Source organism: Phaenicophaeus curvirostris, chromosome 5, assembly GCF_032191515.1.
Source record: "Phaenicophaeus curvirostris isolate KB17595 chromosome 5, BPBGC_Pcur_1.0, whole genome shotgun sequence".
Taxonomy (NCBI): domain Eukaryota; kingdom Metazoa; phylum Chordata; class Aves; order Cuculiformes; family Cuculidae; genus Phaenicophaeus; species Phaenicophaeus curvirostris.
In genome coordinates this window covers 45,236,842-45,257,703 of record NC_091396.1, presented here as the reverse complement: position 1 = coordinate 45,257,703, position 20,862 = coordinate 45,236,842, and the positions used below count along the sequence as shown (strand labels likewise).

At 42.2% G+C, this 20,862-nt stretch overlaps 2 protein-coding genes across 3 annotated transcripts in view; both read right to left on the bottom strand.

The window, feature by feature from the left end:
• VASH1 (vasohibin 1) overlaps positions 1-20,862 on the bottom strand; it is a 215,820-nt gene that overhangs the window by 158,423 nt on the left and 36,535 nt on the right. The window lies entirely within an intron of this gene.
• LRRC74A (leucine rich repeat containing 74A) lies at positions 100-19,056 on the bottom strand. 2 transcript variants are annotated; one of them, XM_069858513.1, is made up of 14 exons: positions 18,879-19,056; positions 14,745-14,882; positions 13,314-13,489; positions 12,568-12,675; positions 11,756-11,852; positions 11,339-11,388; positions 10,470-10,551; positions 8,961-9,046; positions 8,415-8,609; positions 6,692-6,787; positions 3,517-3,657; positions 2,250-2,357; positions 1,530-1,615; positions 100-259 (listed from the first exon to the last, which is right to left on the bottom strand). In XM_069858513.1, the coding sequence occupies exons 1-14, from the start codon at positions 19,006-19,008 to the stop codon at positions 184-186; spliced, it is 1,569 nt and encodes a 522-aa protein (XP_069714614.1). In that variant the 5' UTR covers positions 19,009-19,056; the 3' UTR covers positions 100-183. The 2 variants fall into 2 exon arrangements, with proteins under 2 accessions (XP_069714614.1, XP_069714615.1); XM_069858514.1 differs by having other exon boundaries at positions 1,530-1,612.

The window sequence follows — 20,862 nt, the reverse complement described above, 5'->3', positions numbered from 1 at the left end:
TCTACCTCTAGCTGAAAGGACCAGACTGTAAAGAAGTTCTGCCATGTACTGGAACATCAACTTTATTTCTGCATTCAATAACTTAGATTATCAGTGCTGGGTCAAGCTCAGGGTCACTTTGAACACTCTTCCAGTGTTTCTACTACAATTGTTCACTGTCTGATTTGCCTTCTTGTTTCAGTTTTATGGCCTGTCGTTCTCCTCTTCCTCCACTTCCCCTTTCACAGGCTTCTGTGTTGGCTTCTGCTCTTTTAAATGTCTGAATAAAAATAAAGAGGTGAACCTATATTAATCTAGTAAAGTGAACCTTCCTTATCAGATATCTTAAAGCTGCTGACAGGACCCTGAGGAAACAGCCCGAGGTGGAAACAGTAAGGACAGCAAAGGTCACAACTCTTCTGACAGTTGTGTGCAAGCTAAGTATTACCACTGCCACACATGCTAGAATGCTAACATGCATTAAGAAGCTAGATAAGGAGTGGATATCTGTGTTTATTTTTCCCCACATATTAACTCGGCAGCATTAATGTCACCAGTGACGTTTTTGCTGACCATTTGGTTTCAAGAGTTCCTAGTTTGCTTACTACTTAAACAAAGTTCCAAATTTTGTGCCTAAAGTAAATTACTAGGGAACTGCATCTAACTCCAGGTTCAAGAGCAACCAGACTAAGGCTCATCTATTGTCTAAGCATGAAAGCTTTTAGTACAGTGAAGGAATATGTGAAGGAATAAAGACTGGATCTAGCAAAGCAATTAGCTTCTCTTTCGAAATATTAGGAAGCTAAGTTAAGAAATTTGCAAAACTGACGCAGTGCTTCTAGTCTTAAAACCACTACAGCGTAGATTTAAGCCTTCAGTATGTGCTGAAGAATGGGAATATTTGGGCGTGATTAATACAGTTTTCAGCTGGTGAGTCACATGCCAGAACTAACTGGAAATCTAGGGGGAATTTTGAGTCCAATCACAAGCAGTTTAGCCTGCAGCAACTGACAACCTCCAAGGAGTTTGCTCAGAACTTGGACATGATTGCTACAGGCACTAAGGAAGAGGCACTTTCAAGGGAATTAAAAGTTCTCTAGTTTGAAGGCAGGTTTCCAGGAAAAACTAGATCTCCTAAGAAGGGTCAGAGAGAAGGAAGAAAAATGAGAGTCACAGAGGATGGAGGAAAAGGTCTGAAGGCACAGATGTGCTGTCTTTGCAGATCTTACCCTGGCTTCAGGGGGAGAAGAGTGTTGAGCTGATATTTCTCACACAGGCTTACAAGCATGAAAGAAAATGCCATTGAGCTCTGAGATCCATGCACTCTCACAGCATATTTATCAAACAGAAAACCAAGACTGACTTCTAGTTTGACTCAACATGACTAATAAGTATGCAAGGTGTTATTTCATCTACCTTTTACTTAAGTAAGTAATGGACCAGCCAAACCCATATGTTGTTCATCTCCTAAAGATTATATTTATTTGGTGTTGAGCCAAATTAAAAAAAAGAAAGACAAGCCAGGACAGTAAGTAGAATCACTCACTCACCTATAGTCCACAAACCCTGTCTGATTCCAGTCTAGCTTGTGCACTAGTTCCTGAATTTGGACTCGATTCAATGGGATGCTTGACTGCTAAGAGGAAAAGAGAAATGTTATCAAACCTGGGTAGTTTTAAGCAAAAAAATCCTCTATATCAGACTAGGGCTTGGCCATCTCTTAGTATGTGAGTAGATGGCCTGGTGCATTGAAGAAGGGATGGAAAAAACCTGCAGAGAGGTGGTGGGGAGGCAATTTCACTCTTTTAGGATTAAAATAGATTATTTTTCATTTCTTATATAAGAGTATAGTCAATGACTGTCGTTTGCTACTGATCCCAAGCACCATGGTGGTTTTGGCAGCAAGAGTACTCATTGTGTAGAGGCAAAGATTTAAATGCCTCTTTTTGACTTTCCCATAGCAATAAGGCATAATTATCTATCAAGATCCTGTACATATGATAAAAAAGCTTACCTCTGTGATTTTACAAGGCTCTTGTGATATTCTAAAGTTGATTCATTATCACTGGTGCCATCTGCAGTATTTATTGGATGTCATAGCATTTCTTTGGGTCTCGTTCAGGGCTAAACTATTGCAATGGATGGATTTAGCCTTTTAACCTGAACAATATCACCAGCAAGGCTGACTAGTGGCCCAGCTGCAGCAGAGGGGTTTCCCTAGAGCAGCACCCTACTAGAAGAGCACCATGGCCATGCATGTAGAGGCGCACCTGCATCATGGCTCTGCGGAAGACTGCCACAGGGATCTTCATGCTTCCATCCTTGTCAATATTCCTAAAAAAGTCCCAGAGTTGCAGCTTGTGCTCTTTCAAATAATTCTAAGAGAAGCAGAAATAAAACGGGCATAACCATGAAACAGCCACTGATAACTGCCTCTAGATCTCCCCTTGTTCTTCCGTCTGCCTTTACTCAGCCCATCACTGAGATATGTGAGTCCTTAACTCCTTGTGCAGCCAACCTACTGTCAATTGTCAGAACAAAATTATTTTGTTCAGGTTATTCCTGTTCTTCTCAGTTATATCTCCTTTTCTCCTTACCTTGAAACAAGACTCAGTAGTAAACCTGTTTCTTCTGATAACTGCAGAAGGTTATTTAGTCCTCATCCCAGCAGCCATTGCTTGGCTAGGCTGGCTAATCCAGAGGCAGTCCCTTCCCCTAGATATCTGATCACTATTTCAACTTTTCTCTGAATTCCATCAGTTTGCATGAGGCCACATCTGAGTACTATAACTGCTGTTAAAAACTGCAAAGCATGCTAGGATAACCGTCACTGGCTGTGAAGCACAGCAGCACTGTTTCATATGAACTAACAGCCCAAGCTTTTGCTTGAGTTATCTGAAGCCATATCTACAGCAAAGTAGATAACCCAGTTATCTAAAAATGTGCACAGCTAAGAAACATAATGAAGCTGGTAGTGCAGAACTGTGCTTTAACTCAGCGGCGTTCAAGTGCTATGTTTCTTTCCAGCAAGGAGGACAGCACCATCTGCTGCTTTCCATCGAAGTTGCAGGCCTAGAATAGCTAAGTAATTTTTATTTGTTTGAGATACCTCATCCTGTTTTTTATGAAGCACATTCATTTTGATACTAAAGGACAACTGTCAATAAAGCTTTCAATGAAAGTCACTGATTGAGGTGGGCTTTGTGATAAGGATTAGCACTTATTTGGATCAAACCTGAAATCAATCAGTTTGTTTCACACAGCTGGCAAACGTCTACACAGATTCTTTCCCTGCCTGTTGCTCTCAGATCCCAAGGCATTAGCTCCTCTTGAAAATCAAAGGATTCGCTTAGTCAGTTTGCATGGACTGAGATACATGAACATTGTGACGGTCTTTGTGAATATACTTTTCTGAAGGAACTTGACTGAATTTCCCACTTGGAAGAAAGCTTACCCCTTCCAGCCTCCATCCCTTTAAGTGCTTGGGGCATGTGTAATGTGTACAGAGGAACTATGGACCCACACTCAGTAGCTCACCTGAATCACTTTCATGGGACTCGGATGCATGGGAATCTTGGCAATACAGCCTTCGACCTCACCATAGATGACATCTAGTTCAGGACGTGTTTGACACACCAAATCCAGCAACTCTGTAAAGGTTTTGTTCACCAACACATTCTGGTGCATAGGAGGAGGGAGACTGCAGTCAGTGCGGATGCCCAAAGAACAACAAAGACGCGTTTGTATTAACAAATTCAGCTGAAGTCGGCATTAAGTATCCTCTCCTAAGGGTTTTGCCTTCTTCCCATCTCTGCTTTTCACTTTCGTTAATCCCATGGAGGCCTGACCCTAAAGAAATATTCTTTTTCTCTCTCTTTTCCTATGCTTGAAACGGAAGAGGATCTACTAATTTATGTAGAAATTAACTTAATGCAAGCTCACACTATAAGTTTTCTGGTTTAGTACTTACAGAATGGGCAGCAGCACAGTGTTCTGATTTAGGGTTTTATGATATCAGAAAACAAACTGTATTTGCAAATATTGATGCCATTGTAATTTATTCTTCTAAAGGTAAGTTAAAACAAATTTGCCTTTGCCTTTGCCTTTGTGTATACTTTGTGTATTTACAAGGTCTCCCTATGCATTCCTATAACTTCTTTTTCAGAAGCTTATGATCTACCATTCTTAAGATCCATCTAGAAGTTTACGGTCTACCATGCAGTGAGCTGTTAACTGTTACTACTTAAAAACAGCCTTGAACAAGTCTGGGTTTGGCTGGGTTTACTAGCTCTCTTTTGGTCCCTGTGGTTTTATGGATGCAAAGTGACTCTCTGAAAAAGCCATTCAGACATTCCTGCACTATGCACACCAGCAGTGTCCTAGTCCTGGAAACACAGCACAGGAGAGCCTGAGCTGGCTCTGCTTGCTGCCAGCTCTCTCCAAGGCTCGCCAGCCTGGGCTTGACCCCGTGAGAAAGCCTGTGAACTGCCAGCACAGCCTCAGAAGCAGCATAGCCAAAGCACCGTGTTTGGCCTAGCAAGCCCTGCAGAGGACAGATGGCACCTGGAGGGAGCCAGCTTTTGTATTTCTGCATCTTTGACACAGTCAGTTCACAGTCCAGAAAAACAACACATGCACAGCTGAAAAGCAATGGTGTTTTCTTTTGTACTGTGGTGGTGAACATGGGCATCTGCTGGCTATTTTGATTCATGACTTTCATAAAATGTGTGATATTCAGTATATCTTGAAGTTGAAACCTTATAAAGAGTAGATTCTGAAAAGAATGTGGGAAACAGTCATCCATAAAAATGTTGTCAGAAACAATAAATTGTCATTAAAAATGTGCCTTTCAATTGCTTTGCCTTTGCTAGTGCTGACAAACCCATGCAAAGGTTTCTAGATATGAACCTTATTCGAAGTTCCTCTAACAGACACACTAATTATTCATTCTTTAAAAGTCAAGATAAACATTTATACTGGGAAAAGGGGTAGGAAAGGCTTTTGTCTATGTCTTCCCTTAAGTTTCCTATAAAAGATTAAAACCTTTACTAATTTCGTAAAGGTTTTAGACAGCATAAGGTCTTTGGAACTGTACATTTGCAAATGATCTGAATTGAAATGCAAGACTCCCTACATCACAGGTGGAATCGAGTCAGTCAGACAGATTAGATGTTAGTCTACAAGCATTTGATTAGGATGCTGAAATGTCATTGTAAATTTATGCCATTGACCATTTATCTTGTGAATTGCCAGGTAATTTAAACCTTTTGAAGGGTGAGATGAAGAGAGCATCTGTTAACCCTAAAAAGCAGAAATGTATTGTGAGATTTAGGTTGGACTGAAGATTCTTTTAACTCCTTGCCTCAGAATTTCTCACGTCTCTCCTTTAAATAATGTATTTCGGTAATTTCTTCAGTTTCTCAGAATGTTGATAAAATACATTACTCTTTCCAAGTTTATGAATTGCCCAGGATATTAGTAACAAAATCAGCAGAATCAAGTAATGAAGTCCTTTATCCCTATACAGCTTGTTATAGTTTTTCTTTGCCAAATGAGGTCTGACTCCTTGCAGACTCGGCAAATAATTCTCTTTGATCATAACTTATGTAAGAAAAATTGTCTGCCCTAGGGGAACACCTGTTCTTCAGATGATCTTTGTTGAAAGCCCTCAATACTCTCAGGAAAGACCATAGATGGATGTTATTTATTCTGCTTTGTCTTAGTTACTTTAATATAGTAACCACAGGACAAAGATATATATGCAGATGTAACTTAGAGACAACCCGTACGTGAATCTCCAGAACTGCCTATGAACTTCTTTTAGCTTATTTCAAGTGTGAACATATTATTTGTATTCCAGGTCCCAAACCTAATCTTTGTGAAAATGCTCCTTCCTTTTATCATGGTGCTCTCAAAGGTGGATGGAGGGTCCTGAGGTCTGTGACACCTTCTGTAACTACTCCCATAAAGCACCAATTCATGTATGGGAGGGTCAGGAGCAGGCTGATGAGGGCCCAGGTCTCTTTCCAGTGTTGGTCTGTAATGCAGCCCCTACCCTCCCTCAAGTGCTCAGAAGCATTTCTGGCTCTCCCATTTTAGAAGCAGTACATGAGGTTAAAATGTGTGTCATGCTCCTGCCCTGCTGTTCTGTAAAGTAGCACACTAACATTTGGCCTCTTTGCATTTTTTTTCCTTCCACACCAGCCTTTTAATATGTTGGTCTCAATTTTTTTTTGTGTGGCTGCTTCTTCTTCTTCTTCTTCTTCTTTTTTTAATAAAATTGCTTTCCTATTAATGCCTTGAAGCATTCATCTCCTACTCCTCATACATACTGACAGGGCATCAAAGCACTTCACAGTATCTAGCATCTTAGGCTACCCTGGAGGGAAACAGCTCAGAGGATGAAGAGAACCCATTCTCCATCAGGAATTCAGTCCTTGTTCTTGTTCTGCTATTGCAAAATGAAAGGGAATGAAATGTGGAAATAATAAAGGCACCTCTCTCCAGAGCTAGACCAAAGTGCCATGGTTTCTACATTTCTTCTAGAAGTGCTGTCAATAATATTCTCTTTTTATTAATGGCTGTGCATAAATGAAAAAACCCCAACACGTTTCAGAACAACTTTGGAAGGGGGCAGCTCTGCTGTCCACCTAGTTGCTAAAAATGTATAGTGTGCATGGACTTAGAGGTCTTCCACCACATAAGGTCTTACTGAGATGTCGATCTCCTCCATCATGGAACTCGAGTTCTTTCTGACAGATGTGAGTAGTGCAGTGGCACCTTCCACAGTCAGGGGATTATTTGCCATCTGTGGAAGAAAAGATATAAAGCCAGATAAGATGAGAATGAGGATTTTATGCCCTGGTAGAAGACATCCTGTAATGTCTTCGAGGATGACCCTTTCTTCCCATTCTTCAGCAGGTCTGTAGCATAACTATGTTCCCTTTTGATGAGTTTCTCTGTTATTTCATCAACTCTTGTCTCTGTCCCACAAAACCGTTCAGTGCAATTTCCCAGTGGAGTTGCCTTCTCAGCCTCTCTCTCTTTCCCTGTGTGACAGTCTACAATGTCAGGTCCCTTATATCTGTCACACAGGAACATGTGATGTGGATCACGTTCAGTGGCATGATGGAGAGAGGCTGAGGCGATGGGCTACATTTGAATGTGTACTTGCTAATAGGGTCCCTCTGGACGGAAATATGCCTCTCAGGACATTTCCCATATCTTTGGCTCCTCTTGGCAGCACAGCAGATCAGAGCTCAGGCTGGTTGGCTACATCTGGCCTACAAGGTCTAGCTGTCTCGAATTATGGCCTTGCCGTATGCATCTCTCAGTGCGTGAACATAACCTCTTCCCCACCTTGGACTTCATATGCACTCCTCACTCCCACTATTTGAAAGAAAACTTTCTTGGTTAACATTGTCCATTTAAGTCCTTTGTGTTATCAGCTCCTAAGACAATCTGTGCAGCTACCTAGAGAGAGGAATGCCTTGGTGTAAGCTAGTGACCTTATCTCAAGTCAGTTTAAGAGCAAGGTAAAGAGACACATTTATTTACATAATCTAAATCAGCAGTCCCAAAGACTGGTGTGGTTGCAGCGATTTACAAGGACAGGCATGTCAAAAGACAGGCCTACACGAGCAGTTTTAGAAATGCCCTCAACCACCATACTGCCATTTGTAGGCTTTCAGGGTGGTGATCTAGCTGAGAATGCAGCTTGTGAGCAAGCTGACTTTTCTAAGCTGAATTCCTGGAGAATGATCTTGGATTGAGAAGACGTGTTAGCTAACCTCTGAAGCCACCTTGGCTGGTCACTCAGTATTGCCTCTTCCAGGATTACTGATCTCCAGCTTACTAGAAGGCAGTTTTGGCTTTCTTTTTCCAGGACTTGATAATACTTCTCTCCTTTATGTAGTGCTGTGGCATTGCTCTGACATGGCAATGACAGTTTGTCTTGTGTTTGAATAAAGTTTTAGCAAGTCATTAACTAACACACAGAGAAAGGCACACATTTGCCCACCTGTGAACTTCAGTGTGAACCTTTATATTAGGTTGAAATGCAGGTTATCTGTACATATGTATTTTCACAACTACATTTTATGTATATATATAGACCTCTTGAGTGCCCAGGTTCTCTGCTAGATATGTTGCACTTGACTAAAACTAGATATGGCATGAATCAACACCTTTTGGGTGATAAGGGGGTTATGCCAAGCCAGTCTCTGGGGGATTTTTTGAGGGAACAGTGCCGTTTAGTTGCCTTGGAAGAAATTCACAGGATATAATTTCCTTCCACTCTGCTCACATTCAATTCAGAGCAATATTAATTTCCTCCATTTCTAGCTCAGACAGACCATCTCTGTCTTCTGTGCCTCCTGAATCAGTTCTTCCTGCTCACTGTTTATTCCACCTGCTATGCCTGAGCTTTATTTTACCTTCAGGATTTTGAGTTTTCCGTTGACTCCAAGGCCCCTGCAGAGATTCTCGGCTCCCTCGTTGTTGATCTGGTTGTAGCTGATGTCTAGATGAACCAGCACATTATTGACTTTGAGAGCTTCTCCTAGGGCCAGTGCTCCCTCATTGCCAACACCATTCCAAGAGAGGTTGAGTATTTTCAGTGCACTATTTACCTCCAGGGAGAAAAGAGGGATCTTAGCTACTGCATATCCATTTTCTGTATCACTCAACCCTTTCTTGCCTGGCTGAGACAGAAGCATCCCTCAAATAACACCCAAGCAGCCCAAATGGATCCAATATCTTTGCAATGTCACTAGGTTCTCTCCATTCACATTAAGTCACCAGACTTGCCCACTACTTTAGTCTTTCTCCTAGCGCTGACTGTCACTGTCAGTAGGATGAGCCTTGCTATAGCTACTGAATTCTGCTCAAATCTCAGGGATGTGAGGTCCCAGTCAGTGTTTCAAACCAGCTCGTGGTAATAATCACTGTGAAGGATATAAAAAAAATAGGGGCATTCTTACCCTGAGACCTCTGCACAGTGCTACTGCACCCTTCCTTCTCAGGTAGTTCCAGCTCAGGTCCAGAATCTCCAATGTTGTGTTGATGTCTAAGAGAGAAACTGAGATATTAGCTCGTGAAAAGGGGTCTGGATCCAGCTGCTAACCCAAATTTAGGGACTAACAGAAAGTTTGCTGGAGGGTTCAGCAACAGCCTTCATTAACTTCAATAGGAGGAACCTGTACCTACAGAGACGTTGTTGTCCACAGCACCCAAAGAACAAATAATGGGTTGTTGATCACAAGCAGAAAGGGAACACCCTTTCTTGCTGGCTTATTCAAAGAATAAGTTGTAAACCAGGATGGTGGAGAGAGGGAGGATTTTGTATATTAATCAAAGCTCTCTGTGTTTCTCACTGTGAAAAATGGCTGGATTTTCCTTGCCCCATCAAAAACATCAACTCATTCTACGTGTGTTTGATTAGCAGGAGAGAGGAATTCAGCTTCATACGGTACCTGTGCCCAGCTGTATATGTGCTTTTGCCAATTCACATACATAGCACATCTCATAGTCAAAGTTCTACTTAGAGCAGGATACGTGTGAATTCATTCATGTCTACTGTGACAACTGGGAGGGGTGGAACTTGCTGCAAAAACTTCCCTCTTATTCTCAGAAATAATTTCTCATCCAGATTTTCCATAGAGGGCAGGTTGCATAGAGGCAGATGGTGAGTTAGGTTGACTTAAAAATATTCCTTTAAGAAACAAACCAGGAAAGTAACAGATTCTGTGGTAATCTCTGTTGCTCCTGCCTCAAGTGAACTGAAAGAAGAGTTGTAAGACCTTTAAGTCTGGAGAGGCATTTTTCTGGGCTAGGGAAGTCTCCTGTTTTAATACTGATCTCTGTGTCGTCTGCAGGCTTGTCCAAACCTGGGACACAGGGCTGTGTCCCTCAATGCACTTTTAATTGATCCATCTTTTTAAAGACATGGACTGTAATTAGAAAGAGATTCATATCAGTGGAAATACTGAACCAGGAGAACGAAAGTTCAGATAAATTAGGCAGCTTAGTTTTATTTCTTCCTAATCTGTTTCCTTTGCTGCTTGCTGTGTAATGTCTCAAACCATTAGGGTTTGGGCCACTTAAGAAAAATTGAAATTTGTAATAAAAAACCTAAAACAAACAACAGTTCTGATCCTATTCAATTTTAGTAAAATACAAATTTCTGCTTTATTCTTCCTGAGGGACTTCTCTTTCAGCTCCCTTGTCTCTCACACAGACTGTTCTGTTATTGTGGTTTCTCATCCTGTATTTGTGTTCTGTTACACCAGTCATGGTATGGTGCCGTGGGAGATGAGGGCGAGCTTGTGGACCAGGCAGGAAGCTCTAAATCTGGGCACCCTATCTTTTGTACTGCCTACTAGGTCTTGGGGCATTTTTGCTGGAGAAGGAAATACATGTTTACTGTGCTGACACCATGAAGACCGCAGTGCCTGTACTCCTGGCTCTGTGGGAGTAATAAATTAAGTTACCGATCATTTCTCCCAGGAGCTGTCCTCCCTTCTCAGAGAACTCATTGTGGCTCAAGTCCAACTCCTTCACTTTAAAATTGTCCTGCCGAGAGACAAATGTGCAAAGACAATGAGATCTTCCAGACAGCTGCAACCAGCTGTCATGACAAGGCCCCAAGATGAGGATGAAACAGAGGGATATCAGACACAGAGAAATCTTCAGTGCATGGGATGTCATCAACACAGAGATTGTGGCACTGTGTGTCCCAACCCACAACTTTGTCAGGCATCTAGCATCACAGTCATTGCTTTCCCGAACCAGCAAAATCAATAGGACTTGTGTTGTGCCAACTTCCCCTACACAGCTCTTGTCTGGCCTGCAACACATCCTGCAATTCTATTCCTGCCTCTGTTTCATCATTGCATTCTGACCAAGAGCACTTTCCAATATCAGGTCAAGGACTTGCTTAAAGGCAACTTCTCATGGTGCTAAATGATGCAGAAACTTTGAGACAGAACTAATCAGAGAAGTCAAACATCTTAATTTTACTAGAGAATCACAAAATGATATGAAGTTGGGTTATTTATGCTTCTTGAAAATTTTCTGACACCCAAATGTTGTTCTGTTGTTCTGTTATACAGTCCTGAGGGTTCATTTTTCAACCAGACTCACACAGCTGTCCTGAGAAACTGCTAATGCAGTCCATCCTGCTCTGTGTCCTCCCAGACTCTCATTTCTGAAGCAAGCATGAGGCACTTAGCAGAATTATGCCAGGAAATCACATGGGCATTGCCAAGTGAAAGCATGCCAACTGAGTAGCAGCTTCAAGATGAAGAGAGTCTGTTACACAGCCAGGACTTCAAATGACCTTGGATTTCAGGTAACTCACTTTTAATGCCTCAGCAAGGTATGATGCAGCCTTGTCCCCGAAGTTGTTTCCTAGGGAGGAAAAGTATGTTAGCAGTGCACTGATCTCCTCCTTGGCACTGTGCTGGGGTCTGCCGGAACCTCCAGTTAATCACAGCCCGTATCGGGCTGTAAGAAATTAGTCACCATTCCACTTTGCTCTATGGAGTAGAATTACCCTAAGATGTAGGAGACACTCCAGCAATTATCTAAGTTTCTTGTAAGGGACTATTTTTCAGAGGTGCTGGAGGTTGAGCAGGCCAAATATTTAATCACATCAGTATAAATCTATATTTCCACTGTTACTCTGGATTCCTATGAGAGACACAGCTGAGAGATTGATTTTGCCCATAGTCTGACTAATATTCTCAGGATGAGAGACTGGGGGCATACAGCCCACCTGAGAGTTGAAGAGCATACAGGTGGGATCTGTTATCCAAAAGCAAGTCAGCAATGGCTTCAGCTCCTGCTGTGCTGAGGTGGTTATTGGAGATGTTCTGGAAGGAAAGAAGGGAGAACAAGAAGCATGAGTCCAAAGGACAGATTACCTTTATTGTCTTCTTAATGCCCCAGATATCAGGGTAATAATGCAAGACAAGCAATACGAGAAATGTCAGCTAGACAGTAATTAACATGTGAGTTATGGGTGTGTTTAACCCTGTATCCTTCCTAACAGGAATAAAGCCCTACAGCCATCAGTTTTACATGGGTCTTTGTCTTCAGTGAATCAAGAGGCATTTGTCCAAGAATCTTTTCTTCCAGTGTGAAACAGATCCCATAGCCTATCAAAATGCATTTTGCATACCCCGTTTCAGATCGAAGGAACATTCCTACTAGTTCAGATCTGAAAGTTTTGCATTATTCCCTTAGTCTATTTAGAAAAGTTTCCCCATGTCATATTGGAGAATGCAAATCCTTGACCAAAACATTTTTTCCATTGGTTAAGCATGAAATAGAAAGTCTTAGTTATGGTAATTATTGTCACATCTGCTAATGAAGAGAACAGTTTCAGACTCACCAGACTGCAATCACGTGCACACTTCTACTTTTCAGAAGCCTGCACTTTTTAAAAGTATAGCATCACAAACTATCGTGACTTTCAGAATGTGAACATTTTTGCATGGGAACAATGGTTATTTGCTTAAAATTGTAATGGAATGATTGAGCTTAGTGAGTAAGAATTTCGGCTACAAACTATGTCAGATTGGATACCAGTTCTTGAAGGGTGGAATTCCATTGTAGCATCTCTGCTATGCAAATGGCTCCTTCTGCAAGAATGCCATTGTCTTCCAACTCTAAATGGGTGACAGCTGCATTGGACTGGGAAGACACAAAGGTAAACAAAGACACACAAAAAACTGCTTAAAAGTTAATGAAGGAGATAGTTTCCTCATTTCAACAGATACTGGACGTTTCCTCCAAACCTCAGAAAGCATTGCATGTCCTGAGTGGGACAGTGATCAGGGAACATGACAGAATCATGGCAGTGAGAACTGGCATAGAAAAGAGATGAATTTTTTGGAGAGGTTTTGAGTGGGTAGGACTTGCCATTACTTTCTGCCAGCCTAGAGACCCAGGTTCAGATCCAAGCTCCAGTTCAGGCATCCCCAACCTGTCCATTGGTGAGTGTAGCACATCCCTATGCAGGACACAGAGTGGGAGACACCAGTCCCTCCAGCCCTGCCTCTGTCCCTGTAGTGGTTAGAAGCACTGACTTCTGTTCCATGGAAAATTATCAGTTTGCTCTTGGGAGTAACTCCAGCAAACACCAGCAGTTGCCACACAAGACCTTCCTCTGCAGGGAATTAGAAACATCAGTGATGCTCAGAGCTCCTATTGCGAAGCTACATGGCTTTTTCTCCCACACTGTGTACTCAGTGATGACTCCCAGGCCTGAGGGAGGTCTAAAATGCAGATTGTTCTTCAGAACTGTGGCTTCGCTCTTATTGGTTACTCACCACCAGAGCAATAGCAATGGCTTTGACACCTTTCGGTCCTACACCATAGTGGTTCAGGTTTACATAAGGCTTGGACAAGTTCCGAATAAAGGTGGAGACAGGCACCACCTCCATCAGTCTGCATGCTTCCAAGTACAGCTCTGCACCGGTAATGCCTGCAAAGGCCTTCACAGGATCTATAGAGAAAAAGTATATTGATGAGTAGTGCATTCAGTGTCCTCCATCCTCTTTTAAATAAATCAAGTAACCTAATAAAATTAAGTAATACTGTGCAACAACAGGTTTTTACTCTTAAAGGATTGTTGGCCCCTACTTGTCCTTCTCCCTTTATCTTAGATGTCCTAGAGTTAATGTATCTTCCTTGCTTCTGCATTTGGCATCCAGTGACTTACTGTATCTTCCCACCAGTCTGCAATGTGACCAAACCTTTCTCGGTGTAATTGAGAATTCTTGAGATCAGGCAAAAATGTTTTCCTTTTTTTTTTTTTAAATCTTAATTGAAGCACACAGCTGATACTGCCAGCAGAGCTAGGGCAGCTCGGAACATTTTGGCTTATAACTAGCAGAAAGAATCCCAGCATTCTTATCTTCACCATTGGGTGTTGTTGACACAGCTGCAGTGAGATACATCAGGGCAGCTGGCAGCTGTATTTCCACAAAAACCTGTCATTTGGAATTCCTTCATCAAACCTCATACTTGGAGCTCATATTTCTCCATGTCGTTATATGCATTCAGCGGTCTGACCTCAAGACAAAATCCCCTCTCGTCAAAGCCTTTTTCTAGTTCAGTCTGAGGCCTCTAACAAAAGTCTTTTTTTTTTCTTGCATTCTTATGGGGGGTTTATTTTCTTTCAATTTATAACAAGTGAAAAAGTTCTCATCCTAGATTGTGGACAAATCCTACTGTTACAAAAATGAGTGCAAGGCTTGTTTAGCTAGAAGACCGACTTCACTAGGCAGGAGCTAAGAGGAGAGCCACAAGAAAACTCTAGGAGAATTGTGGCAAACCTATGGCACGCAGACCGCAATTGCTATGCAATGTTTCATCAGGAGCATACAAACAGGGCCTCAGTTCCATCCCTGGCTTCAGCTAGCTGCTCCTGCTGCCCAGGCAGTGGGCTCGTCTGGCAATGTTGGTAGCAACGTTGGTAGCAACTTTGGTAGCTTGTTGGTAGGACTGGAGGAGTGAAGAAGGAACAAAGGAATAGTCAGGCTAGACAGAGAGCAGTTGAAGGAAGATCATTGATGTCAAAGGAAGAGCTATTAGAGGGAAATTCTCCGGCTGCCTTTATCAACTGCTCGATTATGTGTGGTTGTCAGGACTTTGGCAGGGCTGTGTCCTTGGTCTCCATTTCACATGCATACTGGTTGGTTAGGTATGCCTCGGTAAGGAGAAAGGCTAGTGAGGGCAGATGTTCAGAACACATTCACCTTCATCTTCTAGGTCAGTGTCAGCTCCTTGTGTGGCCTTCTCTTCTAGGTCAGAGTCAGCTCCCTGCGTGGCCTTCTCTGATGAGGTGTCAACCAGTGACACAGACTCACTATTATTTGACATCTCTTCATTCTGGTCTGCCATGAAACCAAACAGATTAATTTTGTCAATGCAGACCCAGCACAGATGTGCCTTCCTGGATGTGATAGACCTCCCATTGCCCTCACTGAAGCTTGCGCCCCTCTTCAACATGCTGTGGATGCACTCCTTCCTCAGCCCCACTTCATGCTCACCTCTGCCTGTGCAATGTATGCATGTGGTGCTGGCTCTCGTGTGGGGATTTGCACTCTTGAACTGCAGATCTGCAGACTGGCTGTAGCGTGGCAGATTTTGGACAAAACCTTCCCCAAATTCAGCATGCAGCCCACGTTCAGAGGTCTTTTAGCTCTCCTACATTAGGTCTTTGTTCCTCAAGAGATGCCTTCCTCCCTTTCCTCAATTTCTGAGCCCACCAGGTAACAGCAAATTTCCTCTCTCCATCCCAGTTTCCCACAAGCCTGTAAGTCAAACCCATGCCAGTTCCTCCTAGCTGTGCTGAACTGACACACACTTCCACAGGCAGGACAGTGTTGGATGACTCTGCTATCAGACTGGGAATGCTTTGTAGTACTCAGCAGGCATGGCAGAAGAGAAAAATGTTTGGATCCTATTGTACATTGGTACTGAGTTGTAAACAGACCCAGTGGAAGTGATACAGCTTCTCTTGCCTACAATTCAGAATTTATTTTATTGTTAGAGAGAAAGGGAATTTGGAAAATCCCTTTCTAAGAGGAATAAACATGTACAAAAATAATAAAGAGTAATTTGCAAAAATAATTTCTGGCTAATAACAAAATACGTATTTTTTTCCAACTTTTAATTTTTCTTTTCATTCCCTGTCACTGCTTTTACTACTGTCTTCTCTTACTCCTTACTTCCCTTTAGAGCTCCAGGCTATTGACCTGTAATTTTGTACCCTTCCCGAATGTCACTTAGCATTGATGTATGACGTGGAGCTTGCAGTTGGTCTGTTCATGCAGACTTGTGTGAGGGAAACACTGGCCAGCTGGCACCCTCATCACCGCATTTCAACCAGGCTTTCAGATGCAGCTCCTTCATTAAGACTGTTCCCTTCTGCCAGACTTTCTTTGTTCAAATTACGGGTTTACTTGCATTACTTTAGCACGAGAAAGACAAAAGAAAGGGTAATATAGGTCTACAACCCATGTAAATAACTCATGAGACAAGCAGAAGCAAAGATTTGGGACATCATGATAGTACCTACTGATCCAATTTGCTTAATGGTCCTACAGTGCTGGTTATCCTGATAAAAAGAAACTATCTATTCTGGGAAGCAGGCTGTCTATGCTATACAAAAGCATCTAGATACCTTATCTCCTGACAATGTGGCTGTTGTGCCCAGTACACCAGCCATCCTGCAGTGTAGGGACTGAGCCTTCTGAGGTAGATCCAGAAGTGGTCCCTGCACCCCTGTGGAGCTGTAAAAGTTGGCACTGATACATTTGGTGTTAAAACCAATACAGTGGAAAGTGATGGGTATGGAGACATCTTTATCACCCTCTACTTTTCCCAGGTGTTTGGACTGCAGACACAGCTTTCTGCTCAGCCTGCTTTATGCACAGCTCGTACCAGTCATGAACCAGGAGCTAGGAGGGGAGTTCACTCCATGGTTTGATGTGCAGCTTGTGAGAGGTGCATCCAGATAACTGCAAATCCCTTCTCTCGTGGTAGGTTAACAACACATCTCTCTGGGTACATTGCTTTATGTTGTCCCCTCATTTGTGTTGTACAAATATTTGATAAATCACACTATCAATTTATACTTCAGTAGCTCTGCGGAGTAGCTGGAGGTCATTGGTTGTGCTGCTGAACTACTGAAGTGTTCTTTCTTAGAATCACTGCTGATAGTGATGAACATCAAGGTCAGATGAAGATTTTAATAAACTGTCCAACTTCTCTGCCAGGATGAACTCTAACAGATATATACTAAGGAATTTCAGCTGTGAAAGGAAGCTACCAGGGTTGTCCTCGCTTCTTTCATTATCTTAGTTGAAATTTTGGCATAAGAAATACAAGAGAATAACAGCTCAACTGGGGCAACTCATAAAAATGAGCACAGCATTTTGCAGTACGCAGGCAAAATGTTACTAGTGTAAACACACAAATATTAGCATTTTTTTTACATTCTGTAAAGAATCAGTTAATTCAATTATGTGTTAAACCATATGATTTTACTAACTTCGGAGTATTAAGTGTTGAAGGAATCAATGAGGAAACAGCTGTGAGACGTGATTTTGCATCTAAACAAAATGTTGTCATTTACTGAACAATTAGATCTATTGTGGTTTAGAAAAAAATGCCTGTACCTTAATTTGGTCATCTAGTCAAGGGTATCAAATCTTTATATCTTTATTTTTATTTTAAGTCATGCCACTGTAGATATCAAAAGACTTCAAGAGAAATTATAAATAAATGTTATTTGTGGAAAAAAATAAACAAAATACAGTTGTTCTTTTCTCCCTCCTTAAATAAATACTTTATACCAAGAAAAAAGCAAAACAACCAGACATTTTGACAACATTTTGCCTCTGGAATGGGGTATGGTTAACTATTACACCATTCTCCTCGCAGCTGCCAGTCAAATTCAGCCAGCATTTAACCCACATTTATTTAATACAGTACATAAGGGAAAAGGGCAACCAACTATTAACTGACCAGGTATATCCTAGTGATAACATTTTTTAAGTTAACACTGTCAAATACCCATGAAATATACTAATTTTAGTATAATCATTTGGGCTTGATAGCAGGTAATTAATTCTGTCAGATCCCACTTAGGGAGCCAAAGTTTCAAGAGTTCATAGCCAATAACAGAAACTTTGTTTGTAGAGAAGCTATCTAAAAGGGACTAATCCCAAACAGACAATACATTATTATGATCAAAATACACATTATTAGGATTAAAAATCACAGAAACCAAAACGCAGAGCAACCGTTACAGAAAAATAAGAAAGGATATTTAGATGAATGTAATTTTGAAAGAATGGAAAATATTCTGATAATATAACCTAATCTGATCTAATCTATTAGAGCAACCATTAAGAAATGATATTTTGTAACACTTCATAAATTGTACATGCTATTTAAATACAGGAAAACAATAAACAAAGAGACAAGTTGTCCCGCATATCTGACTACCTTATAGTAATTGCGCTATTAAGGAAAAAAAAAGAAATTAATTTGTAAGACTAAGTGATAGGCCAAAGGAAGCTTTGAACTTTGAGAGGCACTGTTATGCTAAGCTAGGAAGTCAGGCCAAAATGCTGCTAGCAGCCTCAGAGCCTGACTGTGCTGTGTACAGGCACAGCCTGACAACAGCAAGTTCAGAAAACTCCTCTGCTCCTCATGCCCTGCTGGTCCTGGGATCTGGTCTCACAAGGTGCAGAGCTCTAACATCTATGGGCATTAGAGGCAGCTGGGTGGAGTTGCCTGGGAGCTGGTACTGGCAAACCCTCTTCTGATCCCTTTTGTTTTTCCCAAGTTGCTCCTTAACAGCAGCTGCTCTCTTGGGGCGCTGGCACGCTCAATCCCGGTTCATCACCTTTGTCCTCATAGCTGCCTCGCCTGGGGAAGGGAAGCCTTCCCACCTGGTGATCTGCCTGCTCCTACAGCACCCCCCTCAAGCGCTGGTGATTTTCCTTTGGCCATTTCTGACTACTTCTGAAGTGAGTTTGCTAGTAAGTAAACACCATACCTGCATCCTTCTCAGATTTGTTCTCCATGTCAGCGCTGGTGAGCAGCGGGTTCACTTGCTTTTTCTTTCTTGTACATGAGGCCTCCTCACAGCCACCCCTTTCAGTTCCTCACACCTACAACCAAAAGGGAAGCCACTCTGGCTACGATTAAAACACCTTGAGGAGGAATGGTGCCACTTCTAAGATCTGTGTTCTTGATCTATACTGCTTATGAACATCCCATTTCCTGCTCACAGGGGCTGGCTGGGTGCCATGAGAAAGCCCTGCAGAACCTGCAGCTCCCCCTGTCCTGCCACCACCCTCCTTCTGTGACCTCACCTGTACCTGCTAACTCCAAGGGGTGACATTCAGTGCTGGAAACCCTGTTGCTCTGAGATCCCATTGGCTCCTGATAACTGAGAAAACAGCTGCAATTTTGTCTGTGACCCCCCCGCCCGGCCCGACACATCAGAGTCTTGCCAGGCTGCTGCTATGAGTTCTTCTTTCCTTTGAGTTTGTATTCCAGCTGGTACAATTTAATACGAGAAAGCCAGACTGCAGCAGTTATAGTCTTGAGGGAGATGAGGATAGAAGGAATGTATTTGCCTTACTGATCTTGAAACAGATTCAGACTTCCCTACTGCCAAATCCCTGGTATTTTCAGTAATAAAGTGCAGCTTGTAAAAATGTCAGCACTTAATGGGGCCTTGAATCAAGTACTCATTCATCCCACCAACTACTGTTGTGCCAAAATTGGATCACTGCTTACTAGTTTACATCATTTATACCAAGGACTTTGTAATCTTTCCTAAGGGGCTAAACCCAAAACTGTAACAGAAGAGGCTTTCTGATAAAGGCTGAGCAGAACTAGTACACACTTAAAAATCTTTCCATTATGGGTAATGCTTAGTGAACATAACCTCTTGTTATGTTCTTGTTATGTTCATAACTTCTTGTTGAAGTTTATGTAGCCTAAGCAGTGTAATATGGGCTATGCAGAGAGGAAGAATCTCCCCAAGAATAGGGTATTTTTAGTGGTTTTATTCCCCTAGGTTCTACATAAAGCTCTCAAGTAGTCCAGTCGTTAGAGGACATGGTAGAGTCATGTTTGGATATAGAACAAAATGCTGCTTAAGCCAGTGAAAGGTTTGACCCTGGAGCAGATGATCACTGTCAGCTTTGATTTTATTGCCAAAGTTTGTCAATATTTTTTTCTAGTAGGCTAAATAACTGCAGCTGTCTGGATTCTTGTTAGTGGCACTGGCTAGTGTTCTTCTCTGGTTATCCTGATGTGGGTTGGGTCTGGAGTTACTTTCTTCTTAGATCTTTCCTTTTAAGGAACAGCTTTGTTTTAAGTGTCCCAGTCAACAGCCCTTCATGTTGCAGATCGTTCCCCTGAATAAAATTCTCCATTTTCTGACTAGAAACTGATGACAGTTTCCAGAGGTTTGCTTACTGCAGCAGGAGATGGGAGACCACAGTCCAGCTCTGTGCTTCGCCAGAGACATCTGTGGGATTAGAGACAAATCACTGTGTCTATGTCCATGGTGGTTTATAACTGCAGATTTTAAAATGAGATTGGTGGGATTATTAGTTCTATACATTATAACATCAGGCCAGACCTCGGCCATGGATATGCATTGTGCTAACAACCATGCACAAACAGGGCAAGAGGTAAGGTTGTCTCTCAAAAAGTGTTTTGTCTAAGTATAACCCAGGTGACAGCATTTGGTAACCATTAAGGGAGCAGTTTGGCAGCACCTAATAGCACAAAAGGCAGGGCTGGCATGAGTCTTTGTTGTGAGGGCCCATCTTAGAGTTTGGAAGAAGGCTACTGAGATCACACCGTGGAAGTATATATTTGGTGTAAAGAGCTGCAATGGCACTTCATTTATAGAATTATAGAATCATAGAATGTCCTGAGTCAGAAGGGATCATCAAATCTAGCTCCTGTCCCCGCACAGGACAACCCCAAAATTCACATCATGTATCTGAAGGTGTCCAAATGCTTCTTGAAAGTTGCCAGACCCAGTGCCCTGATGACTTCCCTGGGCAGCCTATTCCAGTGCTCCATCACCCTCTTGGTGAAGAACCTTTTCCTAATGTCCAACCTAAATCTCCCCTGGCACATCTTCCTGCCTTTCCCTTGGGTCCTATCATCAGTTACCAGAGAGAGGAGAGCAGAGCCTGCTCCTCCTCCTGCCCTCGTGAGGAAGCCGTAGACCGCTATGAGATCTCTCCTCAGTCTCCTTCAGGCTGAACAGCCCAAGTGACTTTGTCTTTAGATGCGCACATTCTCAGGTGGAACGCAGCAAGACATTAA

Excerpts from the sequence above, each read along its gene's own strand:
- LRRC74A (XM_069858513.1), bottom strand. The coding sequence starts at position 19,008 with ATGTGTCGGGCCGGGCGGGGGGGTCACAGACAAAATTGCAGCTGTTTT. Across the intron at positions 11,389-11,755 it reads GTATGCTCTTCAACTCTCAG|GAAACAACTTCGGGGACAAG; the intron begins GTGGGCTGTATG and ends TTTCCTCCCTAG. Across the intron at positions 10,552-11,338 it reads ACCTTGCTGAGGCATTAAAA|GACAATTTTAAAGTGAAGGA; the intron begins GTGAGTTACCTG and ends GTCTCTCGGCAG.